At 38.1% G+C, this 25975-nt stretch overlaps 1 protein-coding gene across 1 annotated transcript in view; it reads left to right on the top strand.

Moving 5' to 3' along the window:
* The window catches only part of LOC124788789 (protein kinase C-binding protein NELL1-like), a 466052-nt gene that overhangs the window by 159190 nt on the left and 280887 nt on the right, over window positions 1–25975 (top strand). The window contains exons 6-7 of the mRNA XM_047256072.1: window positions 6762–6917; window positions 20370–20498. Of these exons, the coding sequence (XP_047112028.1) occupies window positions 6762–6917; window positions 20370–20498 (285 nt within the window). The remainder of the gene's footprint in view (window positions 1–6761; window positions 6918–20369; window positions 20499–25975) is intronic.

Raw genomic sequence — 25975 nt, 5'->3', positions numbered from 1 at the left:
CAATCCACTGTTCACCTCAGTGAGAGCCTTTGTGGAGATGATCATCGACCTAGTGTAGGAAAAATGTGATTCACCCAAAGAGCCAACACATTTACATTGAATGAAGGTCGAATCCCAATGATCCTGTGTCCACTTCAGTCATAATTAATGACATTGTTGGATCAACATGTGAACACATATGGGTGGCCTGCTGTGGAGCTCCATGTTCAACAATGTACAATGAATGGTATGCTCTGAAACACTTGTGCATGCACCGGCATTATGCTTTTTTGGCAGAGATGCCACAGATCACCATCCATCCTACTTTACAGAGCAGACAAGCCTCTGGACCCCACATTCTGTGAAGAGTTGTGGACATTCAAACATTTAGCACCTAGTGGTAGTTTCACTGTCCTTTTAGCTCTTTCTGTAGATGCTCAAGATATTGGCACATGAACATTTGACCAGCTTTCTCATTTCTGAGATGCTCTTTCACAGACTGTGCACAATAATAATCTGCCCTTTATCAGAGTCATTTATCTCATTGGATTTCCCCATTTGGAGCCCATATCTTCAGTAGGGTGATCCCTCGTCTGTGTCTGCTCTATTTACACATTTTTTTTACTGCATCAAGTGCCCACAATGCCATCGGTCAGCATCCAACATCAGAGTAGGCAGTAGTAATAATGTTCTTGCTAATCAGTGTATATTGTAATCAATTGAAAATATTGTAGTATGATGTACACAAATAATGTATAGTACATAATTTTATATTGTATTACATAAGGTAAATATTTTAAGATACTAGGTTAAGTTGATCTTTTTTATACTACAAATACATTCTGTACCCAGCGTAATCAAATGGGATCAAATAAAAATTAATAATAAACATTATTCAATCAATCGATCTGGCATTTTCACGAAAGAATCTCAAAAAGTCTTGCCCCTATAGATGTCAATTGATGAGCAACAATAAACTTTCCAGTCACTAAATGATGATATAGGTACTGAAACTGAAGGTGTTAAGTGATAGTTGAATTCTACAGCCTCTTCTTCTGATTACTAGATACATTAAAAAATGGGGTTAAAGGTTTAAGAGTCACAAGCTAATCAACATTATTTGATGAAGGCTGCTAGATCTGAAGGAAAACATGTTACTATAACTTTGATTCACAAAAGAAATGACCTGTCTTTTAATAGCCATTATTCAAATTTTATGGAGTGATTTAGAGTATCCATGTGACCATGTGACCAGAAAAAGTTGCAGTTTGTTCTAGTTTTAATATACATCACAGAACGAATGCACAGAACTGTGAATTTGATAACACTTTAGTAATTTTACTGTCTAGTTATAGATCATATTTTGTGCATAATTGTAATGAATTTTTTTGGTGATAGAAGAACGTTTCTGTTGGAACCAGGACGAATGTGCACCTAGCAGTGGCTTATGCACCTAACCGTCATGTGAAACTAAAATAATTTAAGCTTTAGATCTAGTATTCAGATTTCTGTAATTCATTTTGATCAGAAACTTCCTTTGTCCTTAACAGAAAAATTATACTCTTATGAAATACTACACTCCTGGCCATTAAAATTGCTACACCAAGAAGAAATGCAGATGATAAATGGGTATTCATTGGACAAATATATTATACTAGAACTGACATGTGATTACATTTTCACTCAGTTTGGGTGCATAGATCCTGAGGAATCAGTACCCAGAACAACCATCTCTGGCCATAATAATACCCTTGATATGCCTGGGCATTGAGTCAAACAGAGCTTGGATGGTGTGTACAGGTACAGATGCCCATGCAGCTTCAACACAATACCACAGTTCATCAAAATTAGTGACTGGCGTATTGTCATGAGCCAGTTGCTCAGCCACCATTGACCAGACATTTTCAATTGGTGGGAGATCTGGAGAATGTGCTGGCCATGGCAGCAGTCAAACATTTTCTGTATCCAGAAAGGCCCGCACAGGACCTGCAACATGCGGCCGTGCATTATTCTGCTGAAATGTAGGGTTTCACAGGGATCGAATGAAGGGTAGAGCCTAGGGTCGTAACACATCTGAAATATAATGTCCACTGTTCGAAGTGCCATTAATGCAAACAAGAGGTGACCGAGACGTGTAACCAATGGCACCCCATACCATTACGCCGGGTGATACACCAGTATGGTGATGAGGAATACACGCTTCCAATATGCGTTCAACGCGATGTCACCAAACACGGATGCGACCATCATGATGCTGTAATCAGAACCTGGATTCATCCAAAAAAATGATGTTTTGCCATTCATGCACCCAGGTTTGTCGCTGAGTACACCATCGCAGGCGCTCCTGTCTGTGATGCAGTGACAAGGGTAACCACAGCCATAGTCTCCGAGCTGATAGTCCATGCTGCTGCAAACATCATCAAATTGTTTGTGCAGATGGTTGTTGTCTTGCAAATGTCCCCATCTGTTGACTCAGGGATCGAGACGTGGCTGCACGATCCATTACAGCCATGCGGATAAGATGCCTGTCATCCTGACTTCTAGTGATATGAGGCCATTGGGATCCAGCATGGCATTCTGTATTACCCTCCTGAACCCACTGATTCCATATTCTGCTAATAGTCATTGGATCTCGACCAACGCGAGCAGCAATGTCGCGATACGATAAACCGCAATCACAATAGGCTACAATCCGACCTTTATCAAAGTCGGTAATGTAATGGTACGCATTTCTCCTCCTTACACGATGCATCACAACAACGTTTCACCAGGCAACACCCGTCAACTGCTGTTTGTGTATGAGAAAACGGTTGGAAACTTTCCTCACGTCAGCACATTGTAGGTGTCGCCACCGACGCCAACCTTGTGTGAATGCTCTGAAAAGCTAATCATTTGCATATCACATCATCTTCTTCCTGCCTGTTAATTTTCACGTCTGTAGCATGTCATCTTCATGGTGTAGCAATTTTAATGGCCAGTAGTGTATCTGTTGCATATGGATGGATTTAGGGCTTACTAGCAAAAGTAAGGCCATATTTTTTCTGTTGAAAATGAACACACTTCATACTCCGCAGTGTTGACACTTTTATTGTTCCCAGATGACCAGTTTCAACAGTCTTATGCTGCCATCATCTGATTTTATGGAACTTGCTGTAAAACTGTAATTTTACATTACATGAAGTCAAAGCACAAAAGACATCCCTACATATACATGTCTTCATAAAAATCCAGTTGATAAAATACACACAGTTGGTAAAATGCTCACAGATGGTAAAAAGCACACAGTTAAAATCCTTGTATTGTTCATGCATGCTGGTGGCAAACATTCTCACAAACTTGCTGCACAGCACTACACTGCCAGTGGTGAGTTAACATAGAGGGAGCAGACCACTACAAAGTTACCTATCCAGTGATCACGGTGTACGAAGTGTGTTCATTTAACCATACCAGTCATCCCACAGCACAGCATGTGTACCATGAAAAAATTTTTCTGTTATCAGAGAATGTTTTCAGAAACAAATGTAAAATTAGATTTACTTGAAGGTAATAAGTTACTATTCCCAAATTACATGAATGACAGTAGATAATGTCTGCAGCAGTCTGAGATTACTTGTAGGTGACACTACTCTGTACAGAGACATGACAGCAGTAAAAAATTATTCAGAATTCATGACAGACAAACACAGTCAATACTTGACAACTCACATTAAAGCAAGTGTAATTATGTGAATAGTAAACATGTTCTATATTATTTAACTACACTATAGGAAACAAACTGTAATTCAATAGAAGCAAGATAGTCCCAACTGTCAGAAAGTTAGATGTTACCATATGCAATAATTTAACATAGACTTATCACATGAGTCTAATTATTAGGATGGCAGATGCTAGGCTGAACATCACTGAAAGAATTCCTAGAAACAGTAACTACCTTACAAAGAAGGTTGCTTTGAAAATTCTCATCTATCATGTTCTTGGATGTTGTTCCTCTGTCCGAAATAATTACCAAGGACTTTGAAACTACCATCTACAGGTTAGTGGTTGCCTAGCCTGATTTACTTGTATTGGATAATTAGGTGGAGTGGAAGGGAGAGGGGGTGGGAGAGAAAGAGAGAGAGAGAGAGAGAGAGAGAGAGAGAGAGAGAGAGAGCATGTGCATGGGTGAGAGAGATGGTAAGAAGAGTGACACAATTTGCCTAGAAAGAGAAAAACAAAAATGTAAATGATTCTAAGGAATTCCTGAATTTCCCAATTCAAAATGTTTCTAATGCCTACACAGTTCAATGGAAAAAGTTAGAATAAAACTGAGACTTCCAATGATTTTTTTACAACACACAGGTAATAGGGAATTGTCACACAGTTCCCAATACATTTACTCCTTAACAAGTTTTTATGTTGGTAACAAAGGTCAGTTTCATTTCAGTTGTGATTTGCACAATCTTAATACAAAACTAATTTCCATATAGACTTTGACTGTTTATCTAGGATTCCAGGTGAAGTTGTGTGCTCAGGCTCAAAGGTATTCAACAAGATAACATGTAACAAAAAACAAGAACTTGGGAATTCCCACCAATTCAAAAGGAAGATAAAATATTTTTAATACAGTGGCCGGATTCAGTTTCTATGATTTGCTTGTCTTTTTGGCTGTTTGAGGCTTCCTGGTGTAATAACTGCTTGAAAGGTTTTTGGTCATTGTGTTGTCATGGGACCTGCACAATATTTCAGTGATGCAGCTGCACATTGCATTTGGGTGTATTATAGGTAGCTTTGGTGGCAAGCCAATTTGTCTAGTAGCTCACTAGAAAAGTGTGAGCATCTATCCTCATGGCAAATATGCTTTTACAGTGAGCTAGCATATAAATTGGCTTGCCACTATACCTCCCCACTAGTTAATGTGAAAATGATGAACAGCTGGTTCATTGAAATATTGTGCAGTTTATTCAACAGCATCTATTGAGCTACCCAAGAATCTTTCAGTCCAGTTGTCTTTTGTTAATGTATACATTGACCCAACCCACTTCTCTGGTGATTCTCATTCATGATGGGATCCATTGGATGTGATGAATAAAGGAATGAATGAGTGAGTGAATGAGGTGTACGTCATGAACTTCTGGATAGTAGACACAAGCTTCAGTTTTTGAAGCTGTAGGTGCCCCAATGTAGAGTATGGAAAAAAGGGGGCCAATCATTTCATTTTGTACAGAATTTACATGATGAATAACTTTCTGAGTACAGAATTGTGCAGGAGAACAGAAAATATTGAATTGAGATAATTAAGTGAAATTCTAATATCAACAGTGTCTATTATTGTATGTAGTGATAAAAGTTGTTTAATATGTATGTGACAAAATGACTAGCAACTATTTTAAAGTAACAGCAAAAATAAAATTATTACAGGCAGAATTAAAGATAAAAGAAAGGAAGCTGAAAAGGCAGAAAACGTATCAAAAGAGATGAATTCATTCATTCATTGCATTCCATAGATCCTGTCCAAAAGAGAACCTTCAGGAATTTGGACTGAATCCACATGTGCATAAAAAAGAAAAACATTTGCTAGAAATTAGTTCTCTGCCATATACTAATAATAAACTACACTACATTGATGTACACTCTTTGTGCTGAAAAAGAATTAATTTAGCATAAATTAACAGAAAACACACTTCTTTAATTTTTTTTTCCGAAGAATAACAAATAACTACTTGCTTTGAGAGGAGAGTATTACATACAATGAACATTTATTGTCACTTTAAATCTGTGGAATCAGGTGCAAAAAGAAAAGCAAAGTTGAGACCTAATGGAAGGGAATACTCTACCATTAATTTATACCCATTCACAGAAGATGATGTTATATATCTGGATTTCATAGCACATATTACAGTTTCAGAGACAACTCACTTGCAGTTATTCATCCCATTCCTCTTGTCTTTTGTGTTGGTGACAAGATTGAAAGGCTGTCCATTCAGTCCACTCTAGCCAGGGAGAAGCACCCCATACACTGATTCACAAATCGAATGGATCTCTCAGCTTAAGTGAGAGTTTGAAGCCAGTCAATGCTTGATCTATCATTACAGAAGAAATAACTTCTTTTTAACTTTGCAGTATACATCTTGCTTGGTAATTATCCAGTTATTAAAAATATCTTCACTGGGAATTCATATTTAAGAGAGAAACCTGTACAATGAACAAGAGTTGGTGTTTTGGAAACCAGGAGGTGGAATATGGTTGCAAGAACATAACATTTGCAAACTTTTATGTAAAAGCAACTTTTAGAAAAAGCCTGTCTCCTCCTCATTTCTGTTGGAACATTTGTAATTATTTCTGTTTGTTCTTTTAGAATTTCACATATAAATTTGTATTATCATAAGGTTGGATGTAGATTATTTACACCTTACTGCCAAATGATGTCTCTGTCAAGTATTGTTACACAAATATTGATAAGCAGTCATTTTTAAATTTTGTGTTTGAAGCTTTAGTAAATATTTTATTACTTTTTTTCTGGGAGAGAAGTAGTGAATTTACATTTGTTGTGACATTGTTTCAAGTTCAATACTGAATATTATAAATTGAGTGAAATGGAAATAGTTATTAATTGCACAGATTGTATTAAAATAAAGAATGATATGAGCAAAGGCTAGACATAAAAATGTACTATATATGAAAAATTTTAATTTATACACCACATAACATACTGGTTGTCCAAATATAATAGTAATAATAATAATAATAATAATAATAATAATATGTTCAAATACGAGTCTCTAACTGCAGGGACCTTTTTTTAGGGTGCTGTAGAAGAAGTACGTATCATTGCTGGCCCTCATGGATACCTGAAGCAATGCCCTCTCTTAGATTCAAGCTGCCCTACATGTGGGCAGTTTTCTTTGCTGCAGAGTACAGTTGAGCAGCTGACACAGAATCTGTATGATCTCTCACAAAAAGTGAGTGGTCTTCATCTTCTATTTCTTCTTTTTACCTTGAAAATATTGAATTTTCTGGAAGTGTCAATGTATTAGCATAATACACTTTTTAATTATTTATTTATATAGTAAAATTGTTCTAGTGCATCAAAGAAAAATTACCAGAACTTAGATGGAAATGTTAATTTTGTACACTGCCGAAAAAGATTGAAGCTAAGGTCTGAATCAGAACCTATTTGAAAACGTCTATCTTTGCTGACTAGGTAAAGATGTTAAGAAACAATGTTTTATTTGGCAGGTTCCTTGAGAAAAATTTATATTTAGCATATCAGAGCTGTTTATTGAAACATGTACCTAAAAAGTTATCATTATACCTATTCCAGACTTATGCCATTTATTGATTGTCTATATTTTGATATTCCGGGGGAGGGGGGAATAAAATAAACAAAAGGCAATTGTTTACATTATTTTTATCTTCACTTCTTTTTTGTGTACTATCTAAGCCAGTACTCTGTGGTATCACTATTTTTAATCATCATCAGCATCCTTTTAGTACACAGCTTAAACTGCTGCAAGTGAAATGAGTAGGAGTGACATTTACAATTTTGATTGTCACAAATATTGGGCTGTTTCATCAGATTTGTTGCAGTTTCCAAAGTGAACCTTATGTTGGGACGTAATTTCACAGCTTAAATTCCTGTGAATGTAGTGAGAACCAATAAAATTTCTAATCTTGATTTTCACAAATATTTGGCAAGTCTTCTGAATATATTGTGGTGTTTGAGTTGTAGTTATGGCAGGAAAAACTTCTGTTTCTTTCTGAATGCATGGTGAATTTCACATCTCTATTGATGTGAGAGTGTGACAACATTCCTTCGTCTCTTGCTTCCAAATATGTTGTCTGCCTGCTGCACACTCATTGACTGCATAGAACCTACAGCTGACTCCCCCATTTTCAGTCCCATCGTACATTACAATGAGCGTTGACAACATTGCTACATAAAACATGGAAGTCTACCACTGACACCTATCTATATTTGTATCTTCCTTGCATAAATGTAGGCCCTATACTATTGTTGAGTAATTGCCCAATTTTGAAATCACTTCAGTTCTGACAAGTGGTTCTGGCAAACTGCAGTTTAAATGTGGTAGATGTTCATAATGTTCATATATATAGGTGGTGCACATTCCCATGGCTGGCAGCATGACCAAATTTACTGTCTGTTCACCATTCCCCTCCAAACATTTGTCTTAGTTCTCAGCCAGTCTGATGTTAATGTTTCTCCTCTAACAGTTCCATGCTCTTCAAAATATCTGCACGTGAGCTCCATTGTCAAAGCTCATCTGTAAATGTAAATGACCCCTATATTGATCAGTTATACAATCTAAAAATGTAGTTTAATTTTCAAATGTAAGAATATGCTGTATTTTTTGAATGACAAATTTGGGAAAAAACCACAGATATAAACAGCCCAGGCTTGGGTGCTCAGTATGTGTTACAGTAAAGTACAATTCTGGTGAGTGCACATACATGGTCCTGCCATATTAATGTGTCCAGCTGTCAGAAGCCTGAATAAATACCTTTTGCAATGCGGACCACTGTGAGATGTGCAGGAAGAGGGTCACTGAGGTTCTCGGAGGTACCAACATGTATGTGGAGCCATGCTGAGTCCTGTGCTGTGGCTGCCTGCTCTAGGTTTCTCAGTTCAGGATCCCAAGCATGAACAGCCTGTTCGATGTGGTCCAATAGACTCTTGAAAGGGCTTTAACCTGGGAAATTTGGTTACCAGGGTAGTGTGGTAAACTCATCCTTGTGCTCTTCAAACCACACATGTACACTGCAAGCTGTGTGACATGTTGCACTATGCTGCTAATAGATGCCACCCTGGCAAGGAATAAACAAACTACAGCTAGGGGTGGACATGGTCCTCAAGAATAGATACATACTTGCATTGATCCACTGTGTCTTCCAGAATGACTAAATCACCCAGAGAATGCCCCAAAAACATTCCCTTCACCTTAACACACTCTCCTGTGACTTGGACCCTTCCAAACATTTTTGCAGGGTTTTTTCTTTCAGATGTTTCATGCTGTGCACACCAACAGCTATCTGTCTGATGGAGAATAAAATGTAATTCATCTGAAAAGGCCATCTACTGCCACTCAGTGGATGTCTAGTTGCAGTAGTGGCATGCAAATTCCAACTGGTGAGCAGCAGTCAGCATGGAAGCATGAACCAGGTGTCTTCTGTGAAGGCCCATATGCAGCAATGTTCGCTGAACTCTCATTAAGGAAACAGCAATGGTAGCCCTTTAGTTCATCTGGTTGATCACTTGCTCAACAGTTGTACATTTATTCGCCTGTACACATCCCCACACCCACCATTCATGCCTGTCATCCACAGCTCATGTTGCATCACAGTTCCCTCAGTGCCAGTTTTCGATAGTGCTGTTTTACCATGCATGGTATACTTTAACCACAGTGACTCATGAACAGTTTACAGACTTAGCCATTTCAGAAATGCTTCTACCCTTGGCCCAAAAGCCAATTATCAAGTTGTTTTGCATGACAAATAAATCAGTCTATTTTCGCGTTGCGAGAATGACTGCGCTGTTTTCCATGTCCCACCAACGTGCTTTATATTCCCTCCACTGCTAGTGCTGCCTGTGTGTGGTTACTGCACATTGAAATTCAACATAGATGGTGATCACATTAATTTGACTGGGCCGTATATGTTTTGAGAGCACTTGCACCTTGTTGTAGTTGGGGTTCTTGTTGACGTTGATGTGTTTTTAGTTATTTAACAACATTGTCAGTCACATTCAAGGTGGTCAGTGTATCATCGTGGGACCATGGAGCAATGGACTGAATTTCCCTGTCAGATGGAAAAATACTGTTGCAAAATATCGATGACCATAAGAGGATGTACCATCTTCCCTCATCTCGTAGGTGTGAAACATATCACGGATTATACGTTTTTAGCAGATGGTGGCAACATTATGATAGGGATATATTGAGCTGCCACCACAGGACATGCAACTGTAATGAAAAGATCACTGTATGCTGAGACTATCAGTATTACATTGAAATCTACATATATACTCTGCAAACTCCTGTTAAGTGCATGGCAGAGGATAAGTCCGTCTATACCAGTTATTACAGCTTTTTCCCATTCTATTCACATATGGATCAAATAAACCTGTGCCCATTCATGTTGCCCTTCTCCGTGTACTTGAGCATCCCCTATTAGTCCTACTTGCTATGTGCCCAACACAAGTGAGCAATGTTGTATTGTGGGTTGTAACAGTGATTTGTGAGCAATCTACTTTGTAGAGTGATTGCATTTCCCCAGTTTTCTATCAATAAACTAAAGTCCACCACATGCTTTGCACAAGACTGAGCCAATGTTGTCATTCCATTTCTTATCCCTACAAAGTATTACTCCCAAGTACTTTTGTGTGTTGATTGATTCCGTCTGTGATTGATAGTGTCGTCATAGGATACTACTTTTTTTTTCATTTTGTGAAGTACACAATTTTACATTTATGAACATTTAAATCAAGTTTACAGTCTTTGCCCTACTTTGAAATCTTACCTGGATCTGACTGAATATTAATGCGGCTTCTTTTAGACTGTACTTCATTATTGACAACTGCATCATCTGCAAAAAGTCTTATATTACTATTAGTATTGTCCGTAAGATATTTAATGTACAGCATGAACAGCAAGGCTCCCAACATCCTTCCCTGGGACACACCCAAAGTCACTACTACATCTGTTGATGACTCTGCTCCAGGATAATTTGCTGCATCCTCCCTACTAAAAAATCCTGAATCCAGTCACAAATTTCACTTGAGACACCATACAATCACACTTTTGATAATGAGCTTAGATGTGGTACTGATTCAAACAATTTTTGTCTTGATCCAAAGCTTTCAGTGTGTCATGTGAGAAAATTGCAAGTTGGGTTTCATGTGATCGATGTTTTCGGGATCCATACTGTTTTGGTTAGAGGAGTCATTCTGTTTGAGATACCTCAACATACTTGAGCTCAGAATGTATTCTAAGAGTCTACAAGAAATCAGTGTCAAGGATACTGGGCTGCAGTTTTTGTGGATCATTCTATAACACTTCTTGCATAAGAGTGTGGCCTGTGCTTTCCTCCAACTATTGTGCACAGTTTCTTGTTTGAGTGAACTGTAAGAGATTACAGTTAAAAGAGTGGCTAACTCAGCTGCAAATTCAGTACAGAATCTGATAGGGATTCCATAGGGCCCTGGAGCTTCATACATTTTTAATGATTTCAGCTGTTTCCCAACACCACTGACACTAACACTTATTTCACTCACCTTTTCTGTGGTATGGTGACTAAAGTGTGGCAGTTCTCCTGGATTTTCCTTTGTAAAGGAACATTTGAAAAATGAGTTAAGCATTTCTACTTTTGCTTTGCTACCCTTAATTTCAGTCCCTGGTCCCTCCCATTATGAACTGTTCTACTGGTTATGTATCCATAGAGATCATTGTCAACTATTCCTTTAAGCTTGAATCATAATTCCTCTACATGCTCATGTCCTGCACTAAAAGTTTCAAATTTATCATTGAGATATGTCTCTACTGATTTTTTTATTTAGTTTAGTTCTATTATATTTCCATCATGAGTGGTGCTATGAAGTATTTGTTCTAGGTAGTTTTCAGAGAAGGCATTTAGTACTGTGTCATAGGATTTCTCCTCACAACCACTAACAAAAGTGTAATTTTCCCAATTGAATGTTGAATGATTAAAATCTTCACTGATCATTACAGTATGATTGGGGAACTTATGTACAAGTGCAATGAGATTTTCTCTAAAGTTTTCTGTGGTGGTGAAGTCAGATGGATGATAAAATGTTCCAATTACCATTTTACCCCACCCCTGATACTGAGTCTTGCCCTAACAATCTCACATGCAGCTTTAATTTCTATCTCAGTGGCTGTGGGTTTCTTGTCTATTGCAACACACACTCCAGCTCCATTTCGCATTAGTCTATCGTTCTAATATATTTCTAAATTTTGCCCAAACATCTCACTGCTATCAGCTTCAGATTTTCATTAGCTTTCTTTATATAGTATTATGTGAGGTTCACTGCTTTTCAGGAGTGCCTCGAACTCTGGCACTTTTTTGTGAATGCATCAACAGTTAGCTACTAGGATTTGAATACTCTCAGTGTGGGGGGTATTCCTTTGGATTTTACATTAATGCTCTTGGGTCTCTTACAGCTGCTGTTAGACTGGATGGAGAGTTGCCTAATCTAAAAAAACCTTTGTGTGTACCCAGCACACAATCAGCTATCTGTGCAGCTACCTCTGATATATAGTGCACACCTGACACATTTAGGGGGACCCTACAGTTGGTGCAAGTCCAGGAAGCTGTAGCCTACCTTCAGAGTCTCCAGTTCACTTCTTGGACTCAATTCAGAAACCGTAGGCCACAATCAGTTCTGGGGACAATGCAGGATATTGTGAGATTTGTTGAAACTTCATCCCACAAGGCTGATGTTGCTGTTGTTGATGAAGAAGAAGAAGAAGAAGAAGAAGAAGAAGAAGAAGAAGAAGTTGATGATGATGATTAAGAAGAAAAAAAGAGAATTGTACTGTGTAAGACAGCTTTTTATAGTTGAGTCTACAGTACCATCAGATAGAACATTGATTAGTTTTCTTGCCCACCCTCAGAACAGAATAATTTTGTTGCCAGAGGGGAGTGGCACTAGGCATCCCTCAACACCAGTTCTGAGGAATACGAGGAAGTATGTGGCTTTTGTGCTTCAAGGCAGTTTTTGACACAAATTGCCTGCTGCATCGGTAGGTTTGATATTAACTGTAAACTATCATCACACTCCACAATGCACTATATTTCAAAACAAAACAACAGAGGTTTAAGAGGTGCAAGAGATACCTCTTGCATCCTCCAGTGTTTTCTTTTAAAATGGGCATGGCATCTCCTGACGGACAAACTGTCATTGACACAAGACCACAGTCATTATATAGTGTGTTGTGGAGCTTGATGATACTTTACAGTTGATGTCATCCTCCCAAATTTGCTGGGTATCAAACCTATTGATGCATCATGCATTTCATATCAAAAATGAACTTGAAACACAAAAATGACATACTTGCTCATATCCCTCAGAACTTATGTTGATGCGTGCCTGTTGCCACTCCCCTTTGGCAACAAAACAATTCCATTCTGAGGGTGGATCAGAAGACTAATCAGTAGTAGGCATGACATTCTAGCTGATCAATGTACTCTAGAATGAACTGAATGATTCTCTTTTCTTCTTATTAATTATCATTATCATCATTATCATCATCGCCAAGTGCTCCTTTTTATTCTGGCAGTCTTGCTAACTAGAATTCAGAATTAATTTCCAATCTACATAGAATGATATGGAGTCTTGTAAATGTTCTTGTTATACTATGTCATCATCACCACTGTCATTTTTACCATACTCAATTGACATCCAGGTTTAATGCAATGCATTGTGGTTGTATATATCACAATTCACTAATCAATGCATAATACAGGCTAACATAAGCTTAAGGCACATACTATGTTTTGTAAGGTTTTGTGTCGTTTCAGATTTTCCAGAAACTTAGTTTCTCCTATCTGAGACTACTGAATATCAGTGGCTGCTATTTATTGTATACTGGCCAGTACTGTCCCACATGCAACTGTAACATCTCATTTTCCAAAGTTATCTAAACACAGGAGGACACACAGCTCTCCATTTATGTTTTTAGCCTTACAAAGGCGTTTCCTGTGTACACCTGGAGACAGTTTAGAACTTTATTTCAGTTGAGAAGATCAGCCAGATAGATAGTTCAGTAGGCTATCGGATTACAGTTGACATCCAGAGAACTCTCTCCATTCCTTACGTATGATTTCAAGGGCACTGGCTTTCAACACTAAGATATGTAGTTTTGCATAATCCTGCAGATTAGGTCTTTTTCTGTGAGATACTCTTGTCTCTGCAGTGGTGTCACTGCCAGACTGGTACATTGCATCACCAAATTGGACAGTTTGATTCTAAAAGTCAACAATGCCATGCAAGTAGTGCAAGAAATCATTCCAGAGAATGATGTCAAAGTCCTGTCTCCTTTTTCTGAGTACCTCCATCTCAAAAGTGTATTTCCTTGTACCAGTCTGTAGCTGAACACAGCATGGAATTTGGTTTGGTTTGCTTACAGGAGCCATATCAAAAATTTATAACACATTTACAATGATTTTTGCACTAATAAATAATAGCACTAAAACAAATAATAACACTATAAGGATATTTCTTGGAGTATGTAACACATTGCATCCAGCTCAAATTTCCAGTTTGTCCTGCATTATTTTATCCACTGAGTAATAACATTTCAGTGTCAGTGCCTCATATAGCTTTCTTTCAAGTGGACCTAAATTCATCTGCATTAACTTGTTCCCTTTTAATTTATTACAAATTTTGGTTCCCATGTACTGAGGTTCCTGGGCATACAGTTTGAGGCAGTAGGTGGTGAGCATAAAATTTTCTTTGTTTCTAGCATCATGTGAGTGGAAAAACTGGCTTCTCTCAAGTAATTTGTACCTGATGCACAAAAATATAATAATCTCATATGTGTATAGGGATTGCAGAGTTAATATTTTAAGTTTTCTAAATAATGGATGACATGTTCCTTTATCATTTGCAGTGCACGTATTTTGAATGATATTTTTACTGTATTTTTAGCATCTGTACTACATTTGCTGAATTATCCGAACATTCTATGAAAGGATTAATAGTCTCTGTCCACAGTCCACTAATGCAACAGAGAGGTGGCTTCAGACCCTGCTTCTTGCCAGGGAGGGGGAAGTGGGGGGGGGGGGGGGGGGGGAGAGGGGAGGGGGGATTCCTGCTTTCTGCAATCACATTTTCTATCTCTGTTGACCCAAGAAAACTAACTGGGTTGACTGACTGTAATGGGAGCTTGGTGTGGTAACGACACCATCTCCTCTGCCATTTCCCAGTCCATATCTCCTCAAGACCCTTGAAATCCTCCCTGGCCTCAGCCTTTCCTATTCCATGATCAGCTGCAGTTGGCACTTAATTGGTTAATCTTTCTACAGTAGGTACTCCTAGGAGCCCAGCACTTAACAGCAGTGGGACCTGACCACATGAAATGCCCAGTTCATCTCTGTGAATAATTGTCCACCATCAAAATAGAAACTCACACTTTTTTGTTGAAGTACCTGTCAGATAACCACCTGGTCATCTCCTCCAATCTGCTGGCTTTATGCAGAGATTTGAGTGATATCACATACATTTGAGCATGTCTTGACAGCTTCAGATGTGTAACATTTAACTGAAACTCTTCAGGCCATCAAAACATTCAGCCAGCATGACAAACATTTTGCAGGAATGCGACCACATTTTCAGAGTATTTGCTGAAAATGGAGAGATGAAGGTAACTGCAGCAGAACTATTCACTGTGCTGAGCTGCAGTACAAGTAAAGGTCTACCTTCGTGTCCCACAGTGTCTTCAAGGACCTAACCAGACAGTTAGTTTCCACTGACCCACAGTTCTGGGTGACTTTCCCAAAATCTACGATCTTTTCTAGACCTCTCCAGTTCTTTTCCTTCATCCCTCTTCCTTTCCCTTCAACCCTTCTGCCACTGGCTCCAAAAGCTTGCATAATTATAACCTTCTTTTATGTGCAGGTTCTGCCATTGCTTGGTGAGTAGATTTTTTTATCCATCCAATTATATTATGCTACTCACTTCTACACTATCATTCATATGCCTAGTGGGCATTTATCCTCTCAAAATTGAAAAAAAAATTTACTTACAATGAAGCAAATCAATATAAATAAATGAAAATTTATGCAGCACCTGGAAGTAAAGAACAGTTTTCTTCTCTGGTGTTCGCTATGTCCTCAATATCCTCAGTGGATGGGTGGTAGCTGCAAAGCATTGCTTCCAGGTCACAAGACATGTTGTGCAGTGATGTCAATGTGACAAGACATGAATGGCCCTAGATGAGAAACACAGCTCTGCACGGTAGCCAATGGGCAGCACAAGTCAGTGTGGTGAGACAGGATGGCCCCGATAGTGGCACAGCACAGGATGCAAGGTGGCAGATGAACTGCACAGCTGTTGTCAGGCAGCATCCCCACAGTTATCATGAGTGAATGGTGTTGGGCAGTTGGGAAGGTCACAGCAAGGTAAGGGCAAACAATTCGTCCCCAGACAGGGTTGGCTGTGAGCTATACTCTGCTGACATAGTGACGCGCACCAACACAACACTAGGCATCTCTGGCAGTGCCAATTCTTCCATGCCCTGAGTAATTCATGACAAAGCTCACCATGAAAAAACAGCAGCCTCCTTTGCAAACTGATTAGTGGGGTCTCTCAATTCTGACTCCAGTTTATAAGGTGCAGAGTGGTGATTTAAAAGTAAATATTTGCAGTATACTCCAGCGTATGGAATACAGTTGGGCAGAGTATGTGTTTGTAGAACAGACCAATGGTCAGTCAATGTAATCATGGCAGGTGTTGTTTGATAATGAAATAAAATCCAAGAAAATGAGAGAGAGAGAGAGAGAGAGAGAGAGAGAGAGAGTGGGGTGGGGGGGGGGGGTGGGGGGGGGGAGAAGATGTTGTGCTGAGCTGAGGCCCAGAACTAGAGAGACCATGTGTCTGTTGAGTGATACTCCAACAATGTGTCATAACCCACACATGATTTGTCTCCCACTCTGCATAATGGCTGTTCTGGTAATGAATGTGGACTTGTCAATAAGGAGATTACCAGAACAAACAACTTTATGCTGAGGTGATGACTCTACTCACCACATAGGTGATGAGAGTTGGTATGTGGGTACTGACAGAGAAAACTGAAATAGCCAAAAAAATTATACATTTATCGTCTGCCTATACAAATAAGTAAAAAATGTAAATGTTTGTTTGTTCATAAATCTTTGAAAGTTCTTCACCAATTGCTTTGAAATTTCGATACAATGTTGCATTTGAATATGCATGTGCTTTTACCTTCCTAAGATGTTTTTCCCACTTAGACCCCAATCCCTTTGGGATGCATCTTAATTTCTAATATATTTATCTGTGTTCATGTGTGTGTGTGTGTGTGTGTGTGTGTGTGTGTGTGTGTGTGTGTGTGTGTGTATTTGTATATGTGTTTGTGTGTGTGTTTGGAGATTTACAATTTTGAACAAAGAACATGAGACTTTTGCTAGAATCTTTATGCCATATATATAAAATATGTGTATTTGAATGCAATTTTATGTCAGAATTTCAAAGCAGATGGTGAAGAACTTTTGGAGATTTACAGTTTTGTACAAACAAGCATTTACATCTATATAAAAATCTTAAATCTCCCAAAATTCTTCGCCTATTGCTTTGAAATTTTGATACTATGCTGCACTCAAATATGTGCGAGTTCTTATATACCTAATTTTTAAATATACATATATATAAAAATAAATATGTGATATATAAATGGGAAACATTATTACCAAAAATCTCAAAAAGTTCTCAACTGATTTACAGAAAATTTTTGTACACTGCTCTAATGAACATTTGCATAGACATAGATAATATATTTTTAATATATGTAGGGTGTCCCACAACTGTTGTGACAAACTTTGAGGGGCTGTAGAGTGTGCCTTGAACAGATCAAGGAACCTGTGTCTGGAAACATCATCCAATCATGCTATAGAATGTTGAAGTTATATGTGCCAGCACCTCTCACTAGTCCACCCCTTTGGCAGCAAATGTGACTTTGTATGCAGACTGTCTCGCAATGTTATTTGTTATTCAGTGATTGCAACTGTTTGCCACAAATGCCAGTGGAGAAGATGGAGCTCGCTGCTATGTAGAAAAGCGTTGTCTCCCATGAATGTGATGCTCTGTTTTGTCAGTGGATGATAGTAGCGAATAGGAAAGTTGTATATACGGCTTATCGCCATATGTGTTCTTTCTGTTTTCTGTGTTGTCCATATAACCAGAATGAGACACAGCAGTACTTGGCTGGGAATAGCTAGTTAATAATAAAAATTTCCAATAACCTCTATACTGGTGAGGTAATCTGTACACTTCCAAGATGTACAACAATCACCCTGTCAGATGGATCTACATTGCTTTTGATGCCTGCAGCATCACTGTTTTTTTGTAGTTAAGTTTAAATCAGCCCAAGTGTCATTGACATAAAATACTGGTCTACCATCATCCCTTAATCCACATATCTTTTGCAAATAGTGTGTCGCCGTCTTTACAATACTGTCTTTTTATATTAATAATTTTCTTCCTAACATGTTTTTTCCAATTAGGCCCCAATCCCTTTGGAATGCATCTTAATTTTGTGTCTTCCAACAGGAAATTAATATATGCCTCGAGAACAGGCAGAAGCTTGGGACTTCTAACAACAACTTTTGGTCTCGCATAAAAATCTACAGTAATCTCCTTTATTAGACGACAGTTGAAATTATCAACATGTACATTACTATCTTATGTGTGATTCCATTTCTTTCTGGGAATTGGCAAGAAACTGTTTTTGTCATTACAGCCATGAACTTAATTTCTTGCCTGTTGAAGTGTTTTCTGGGAAATGTCAGAATACTTTGCAATCAAGACAGTTGGCTTCATTATAAGGACAAAATGATACTGCTTTCTGGCTTTGTCATAACAGCACTTACTAATTTGTTCTATTAAACATTTTTAAACACCATAGATTGTCTTTCCATGTGACATTTTTGATGATATAATCTCTTATCATTACACTGCCAAAAACCAAAATGTGGATCACATCATTTTACTGTGAATTGCAACACGCACAACAGCACAGTGCTACAGACTGTGCTCTCTCGATGAGATGACTGATGTGCACAGCTAGGAATTTGCTGTACGTGCTACAGATGAACATAGGGCACTTTCCCCTTTCTGTGTCTCTTGTCACTTTGAAACTTGATACTGGGGTCTGGAACTGTATTTGGCTGAGCAACATTTTGTAGTCTCCAGCCAACAGTGCAATATGATTCTTTCTTCCTATGGTATGAGATTATATGAAGAGGTAGAGGAACATGAGTAATTCAGAAGTGAAGAAATTAAAATATGGAAAGAAACACTACGGAAAACAAGGAAAGAAAAAAATATACATTTGACATTCAATGGACAGAAGCTCGAATATGGGTTGTTGGCTCTTGCAAGTAGTGCTCAAGTGCCCTATTAGATCATGAGAAAGTTGATTTTGCTAACAGCTTGAGGATTGTTGCTATACCATTATTTCCACTAAATCTATTTTTCATGCCATCAGTCTTGAGTGCTTTAATAAATAATCTTTGTGAAATATGCAAGAGTGACAGATGAAAAATTTGAGCCATCCATAAGGTTGTTACCCTGCATTGTCAAATCACTTTTGTCGAAGACAGGCATATGGCTTTACATTCAGTTTGGTACACAATTTTATTGTATTGCAAATATATTCAACCCAGCAAATGTTCACCTGGTGGACAAACATTTAACTCTGGAGTTATTAAAATAACTTTATCAACAATGTAGGAAAAAATAGATTGCTACTTGCCATAAAGACAACATGCTAAGTTGTAGACTGGCACAATTGAAAGACACACATAAGCTTTTAGCCCCAACCTTCATTGGAAAAAGAGAATCACACTCTTTTCATTCACACAAGCAAGCAAACCTCATGCACACATGGCCATCAACTCTGCCATCTCGGGCCACAACGGGGCTGTCACATGGGATTGTAGCACGAATCTGGAGGTTGCATGTAGGGGGAAGGGGAAGGGGAAGGGATGGCACTATGCAGGTAAGGGAAGAGCAGTGCTGTCTAGTGGAGTATGCAGGGACTAGAATGCCAACAGGCACAGCAACAGGAGGCACCATTTGCCAATGCACCCACCCATGTTTTCCCATTCCTCTCTTGCTTCACTCCACTGTTCCCCACCTCCCTGCCCCACAACCTCCTGATGCTGTGCCTGTTGGCATTCTAGTCCCTGCACACTCCAGTGGACAGCACTCCTCTTCTTCCACCCATACACTCCTATTCCTTTTCCTTCCCCTTCCTCATCACCTCCAGATTGCTGCTACCATCCCACCTGATAATTGCATTCTGGCCCAAGCTGTCAGAGTTGGTGGTAATGTAAGCGTGACCTGTGGCTGCCTGTGTGAAGGAATGGTGTGTGTTTTTCTTTTTCTGGCAAAGGCTTGTGGTCTGCAATATAGCATGTTATCTTTATGGTAAGTTTCCATTAAGATAACTTTATTATAGATGTCAATAAGATATGGTAATGGTCAATAACCAGAAAGAAAAAGGACACTTTGCATCTGATTCCATTAATTAATAGTTTTTAGTTTTCATTAATTTTACATGTTTGTTAAGTGGTGACGATACCCATTTTTATTTTTGCTTAAAGTAGCATTTTTCTCCTAAGCATGACATTTGTTACAGCTCATTGCAGCAGAAGAACGAATAAGTAAAGTTGAATCATGTGATTGCTACAAGTCATGCCGTGTCAATGGGTCAATACATACAGATGGTGCATCTTGGCAACATGATTGTGAAATTTGTTCCTGTGTGGTAAATTTCTTATTTTCTCTCTGTCTTTTAAAATAAGAAATTAAGGTATAAAGTCATGTATGAATTTGTATTGAATCCCTCAAACATTTCCACTATTTTCATTTGACATGAGTTATTGAGCATTCTGAAGCGAGTCCACTGTTCACTGTTTCATGCTTATTGATTTTTTTTCACATTTAAATATTTCATTCCCTGTGTTAAAAGGTAAGTGAAAAACATTACCCAAGTTTTTATTTTGTAACTGTTAATGATAAAAGTAATAATAATAATAATAATAATAATAATAATAATAAAGAAAGTATCACTCAGTTGTGATATTTTGGCTTCCATTGAAGTTTCAGCATCTTGATACACTGTGTAAAGAAAATACATACAGATAAAAATCATCAGGAATTAGTCATGTAGTGTAACTGTATGGTTACTATGTACTTTATTTTGTAATTATGGAACTATTGCTGTTTAATATGCATTAAGAAAAGAGAAATATTAGTTGAATGACAATAATCTTAATAATCATAAATGGATTAGAATTTTCTGTTATTCTATAATTTTTTAATACTGCATGCATCTGGGTGTATAGCCATTTTAAAGTGGCTGAAATATATGCCACACTTGCCACGTTTAACATAATTAAAAAAACAAATACAAAACAATAGTTGTTTAGTCAGCAGAATAAAAAGTAAAGTAAAGTAAAATATAAGAGAACTTATAGGGCATAACTGATCAAATGGACATATTTGCCTTTCAGTGGAAACTTACGTTGATCATACATTGTGAAACTGCATTTGGGTGACCTCATACATAATAAAATACAAGTAGCTATAATTAAAAAGTGTTCAGCATACAATAGGGAATAACATCATATGATAAAATATTTTACTAAACCACCAGGCTGTTTTCATTTTTTAAATTTTTTTATAAAAAAAAATGACACTAAGTGTTTCTTATTGTATTGTAGTAGTGTAACTTGTGGTACTAATTTCAGAAACTTGAAAATGACTACACAGCTGAAAGTGCACAATAGCGAAAAGACGAAATAAAAGGATATTTTGTTGTGAGTTACAATAGCCAGTGCAAAAGATTATAGTCATTCAAAAAAATTGCTTTTGCTGTGGCTCCCATCATAACTAAAATATTAGGAATATTAGTAATGAAGGATGTTAAAGAATATATCTGTTGTATAGCAATTGTCAAATGACTTTTTTAAATTTTTGATGAAGTGTCTGTATGATCTTTTAGAAATAATGCTAATTTTTTTAACATGTTTCTTGTATTCTGAAAGTATTGTCCCTGTAACTTGAGTTTTCCTCATAAATAATTCTCCAACTCAAAAGTGAATGGAATTATGGAAGCTGTTTTAGCTTTTATTTTAAAATTTTGTATTGCTGTCAGTTTGGCTAGTGTATAGTTTAGTTATTAGCAATGGATCATAGCTGTGATCGCTGGGTACCTAGCTGAAGACGTCTATGCTTCACTTCTTTCTGTCAAAATTATTTAATTGGATAGATAAAAAAATCTGCTCACACACACACAAAAGACAGTTGTAATTGGGAACCTCTCTGAGCCAGTGGCTCCTTTTTCAGGCAGAAGGAAGAGGAGTGAAGAAGGAGCCACTGGCTCTGAAAGCTTGCCAATTACAACCATCTTTTATGTGTGTGTTCTGCTGTTGCTTGGTGAGTAGATTTTTTATCTATACAGTTAAATAATTTTGTCAATATTTGATTGTATTCACTTCTTTCTGTGCTACACTAAGGCTGACTGATGGATAGTTTAATGATTTCTGCGTGTAGTACTATATTTATGAGTGCTACAGTTGTTTTGGAGTGTGATTGATTAAAACAACAATCTTTATAATGGATTAAATGTATTGTGAGACTATTGTCAGTATGCCAAATTGCTTAAACAGATTTGCTAAAAGAGATTCTGAAGTGGAAACCATGTGTTGTCCTCATTACATGCCTCTGTACTACCAACTCTTTCTCCCTTAGTGAAGAGCTATGGCAGAAAATAATATCATTAAACATTAGTGCTTGAAAATAGGTAAAGTAAGTCATGTTTTTCACATTTTCATTGAATGTAGCTCTTCCTGTGGACATTTTCTTTTCCAAAATATGATATTATGTGATATGCAAAAATTACAGAACTTTGGCATTTAAGGAGATTTGTAATAGGCAACTAACAGTGTAGGTTCCTGTCAGCCTAAGAACTGGGAATATTCTTTGTGATTTATTGATTTACTCACATGACTATATCTAATGGCATGGTCCAATCTGGTGCAGTCTAGAACTGCATGAATTGTGAGTTACATAAGGTCAGCAACTTTTTTTTCCCCCAGAAAACCAGTTCTTAGTTTCCAAGAAAATTTCATTTACATTTTCGAGTGCTGAAGTTTCTCCATCATCATCATCATCACCATCATACTAGGTAACTATTTCTGCATCTTAGATATACGAGGTCTGTTCAGAAAGTAAGCTCCGATTGATTGCCAAATTGAAACCACAGTGAACATCAGAAATGTTTTACTTGTAACAATTAGCTACACCTTTCAGCTACTTCTCTACGTAGTCGCCGTTCTGACTTAGACTTTTGTCATAGCGTTGTACCAACTTTTCAATAGCCTCATCATAGAAGGCAGCTGCCAGTGCTTTCCGCCAATTCTCCACGCTGGCCTACACCTCGTTGTCTGTGTCAAAATGTTGTCTTCAAAGACAGCGGTTCATGTGACCAGAGATGAAACTCAGGGGGAGACAATTGCGGACTGTATTGTGGGTAATCTCACATTTCCATTTGAAAACGATGCAGGAGCATCTTCATTGCCCCTGCAGAATGCAGCTGAGAATTGTCTTGAAGAAGAAACAGCACGACAGTTATGTAATGTTAGCTGCATAGCTTCAGGCGAAATTTCTCACCAGGCCCTCGTACTTGGCGGCAGACACTATTTTCTAGACATCTTTACGCACTCACTGCGAGCTCAGAAATGAGAAGAGCGACGTGATGCTAACTGGGGTTATACTAGAGACACTACCCAACACATCTGTGCAAAGCTTTATCGGATTTTCATAGTCGTTTCCATTTCGCGACCGATCGGAGCTTACTTTCTGAACGCCCCTCGTATTATGGTGTATTGTTTATAAATAACAGGGACAGAAGCAGACCCAATATTGACCCCAGTAGTGATTATTTCCCATTCTGAAGACATTGTCTTATGTACAGTTCCTGCATTTCTTAATGTTACAATCTGCACCCTTACAGTTAGGTAGTATGAAAACCTGTTACAAGCCACATATCTGATACCATAATATTTCGATTTATCTATAATACTTTGAACTGCACAGCAAAATTTTATTCATGATTCGCAGAATATACCTGTTGGCAGGATTTGGTGATTTCAGTTTTGTAGAATCTGATTTTTGATTTGAAAAACTGAAGGCTGAATGGAGAAACCCTTTTGAAATGCAAATTGAGACTGTTTCCGAACCTTATTTTGTGATAGGAGTGTCATAGTTCTTGCACACGCATTTTTTTCTGTTACCTCTGAGGAGCAGATAAGCAGTGAGACTGGCCAGTAATTATTTAAACCTGTCTTACTACCTTTCTTCTAAAAGGACCTGTCAACATCAGCCTGCATACTGTAAATGCAGCTGAAGTGAGGCACTTCACATACTTGTTCATGGGTTTTCCAGTTACCTATATATTATAAGGTATTGGTGCAGTGTACTGGACGGGTGAGGGGGGGGGGGGGGGGCGAATTATTGGTGCAGGAGATTCAGAGGGGCAGTCGGGGGGAGAATTGAATTGTCAGTTGTCATGATGCACATTTTTTTTTTTTTTGGTCATCAGTCTACTGACTGGTTTGATGCAGCCCGCCACGAATTCCTTTCCTGTGCTAACCTCTTCATCTCAGAGTAGCACTTGCAACCTACGTCCTCAATTATTTGCTTGACGTATTCCAATCTCTGTCTTCCTCTACAGTTTTTGCCCTCTACAGCTCCCTCTAGTACCATGGAAGTCATTCCCTCATGTCTTAGCAGATGTCCTATCATCCTGTCCCTTCTCCTTATCAGTGTTTTCCACATATTCCTTTCCTCTCCGATTCTGCGTAGAACCTCCTCATTCCTTACCTTATCAGTCCACCTAATTTTCAACATTCGTCTATAGCACCACATCTGAAATGCTTCGATTCTCTTCTGTTCCGGTTTTCCCACAGTTCATGTTTCACTACCATACAATGCTGTATTCCAGACGTACATCCTCAGAAATTTCTTCCTCAAATTAAGGCTGGTATTTGATATTAGTAGACTTCTCTTGGCCAGAAATGGCGTTTTTGCCATAGCGAGTCTGCTTTTGATGTCCTCCTTGCTCCGTCCGTCATTGGTTATTTTACTGCCTAGGTAGCAGAATTCCTTAACTTCATCGACTTCGTGACCATCAATCCTAATGTTAAGTTTCTCGCTGTTCTCATTTCTACTACTTCTCATTACCTTCATCTTTCTCCGATTTACTCTCAAACCGTACTGTGTACTCATTAGACTGTTGATTCCGTTCAGCAGATCATTTAATTCTTCTTCGCTTTCACTCAGGATAGCAATGTCATCAGTGAATCATATCATTGATATCCTTTCACTTTGTATTTTTATTCCACTCCTGAACCTTTCTTTTATTTCCATCATTGCTTCCTCGATGTACAGACTGAAGAGTAGGGGTGAAAGGCTACAGCCTTGTCTTACACCCTTCTTAATACAAGCACTTCGTTCTTGATCGTCCACTCTTATTGTTCCCTGTTGGTTGTTGTACATATTGTATATGACCCGTCTGTCCCTATAGCTTACCCCTACTTTTTTCAGAATCTCGAACAGCTTGCACCATTTTATATTGTCAAACGCTTTTTTCAGGTCGACAAATCCTATGAAAGTGTCTTGATTTTTCTTTAGCCTTGCTTCCATTATTAGCCGTAACGTCAGAATTGCCTCTCTCATCCCTTTACTTTTCCTAAAGCCAAACTGATCGTCACCTAGCGCATTCTCAATTTTCTTTTCCATTCTTCTGTATATTATTCTTGTAAACAGCTTCGATGCATGAGCTGTTAAGCTGATTGTGCGATAATTCTCACACTTGTCACCTCTTGCCGTCTTTGGAATTGTGTGGATGATGCTTTTCCGAAAGTCAGATGGTATGTCGCCAGACTCATATATTCTACACACCAGTGTTAATAGTCGTTTTGTTGCCACTTCCCCCAATGATTTTAGAAATTCTGATGGAATGTTATCAATCCCTTCTGTCTTATTTGACCGTAAGTCCTCCAAAGCTCTTTTAAATTCCGATTCTAATACTGGATCCCCTATCTCTTCTAAATCGACTGCTGTTTCTTCTTCTATCACATCAGACAAATCTTCACCCTCATAGAGGCTTTCAATGTATTCTTTCCACCTATCTGCTCTCTCCTCTGCATTTAACAGTGGAATTCCCGTTGCACTCTT

This window comes from Schistocerca piceifrons, chromosome 3 (genome assembly GCF_021461385.2).
Source record: "Schistocerca piceifrons isolate TAMUIC-IGC-003096 chromosome 3, iqSchPice1.1, whole genome shotgun sequence".
Lineage (NCBI taxonomy): Eukaryota > Metazoa > Arthropoda > Insecta > Orthoptera > Acrididae > Schistocerca > Schistocerca piceifrons.
This window is presented reverse-complemented; position numbering and strand designations above follow the sequence as displayed.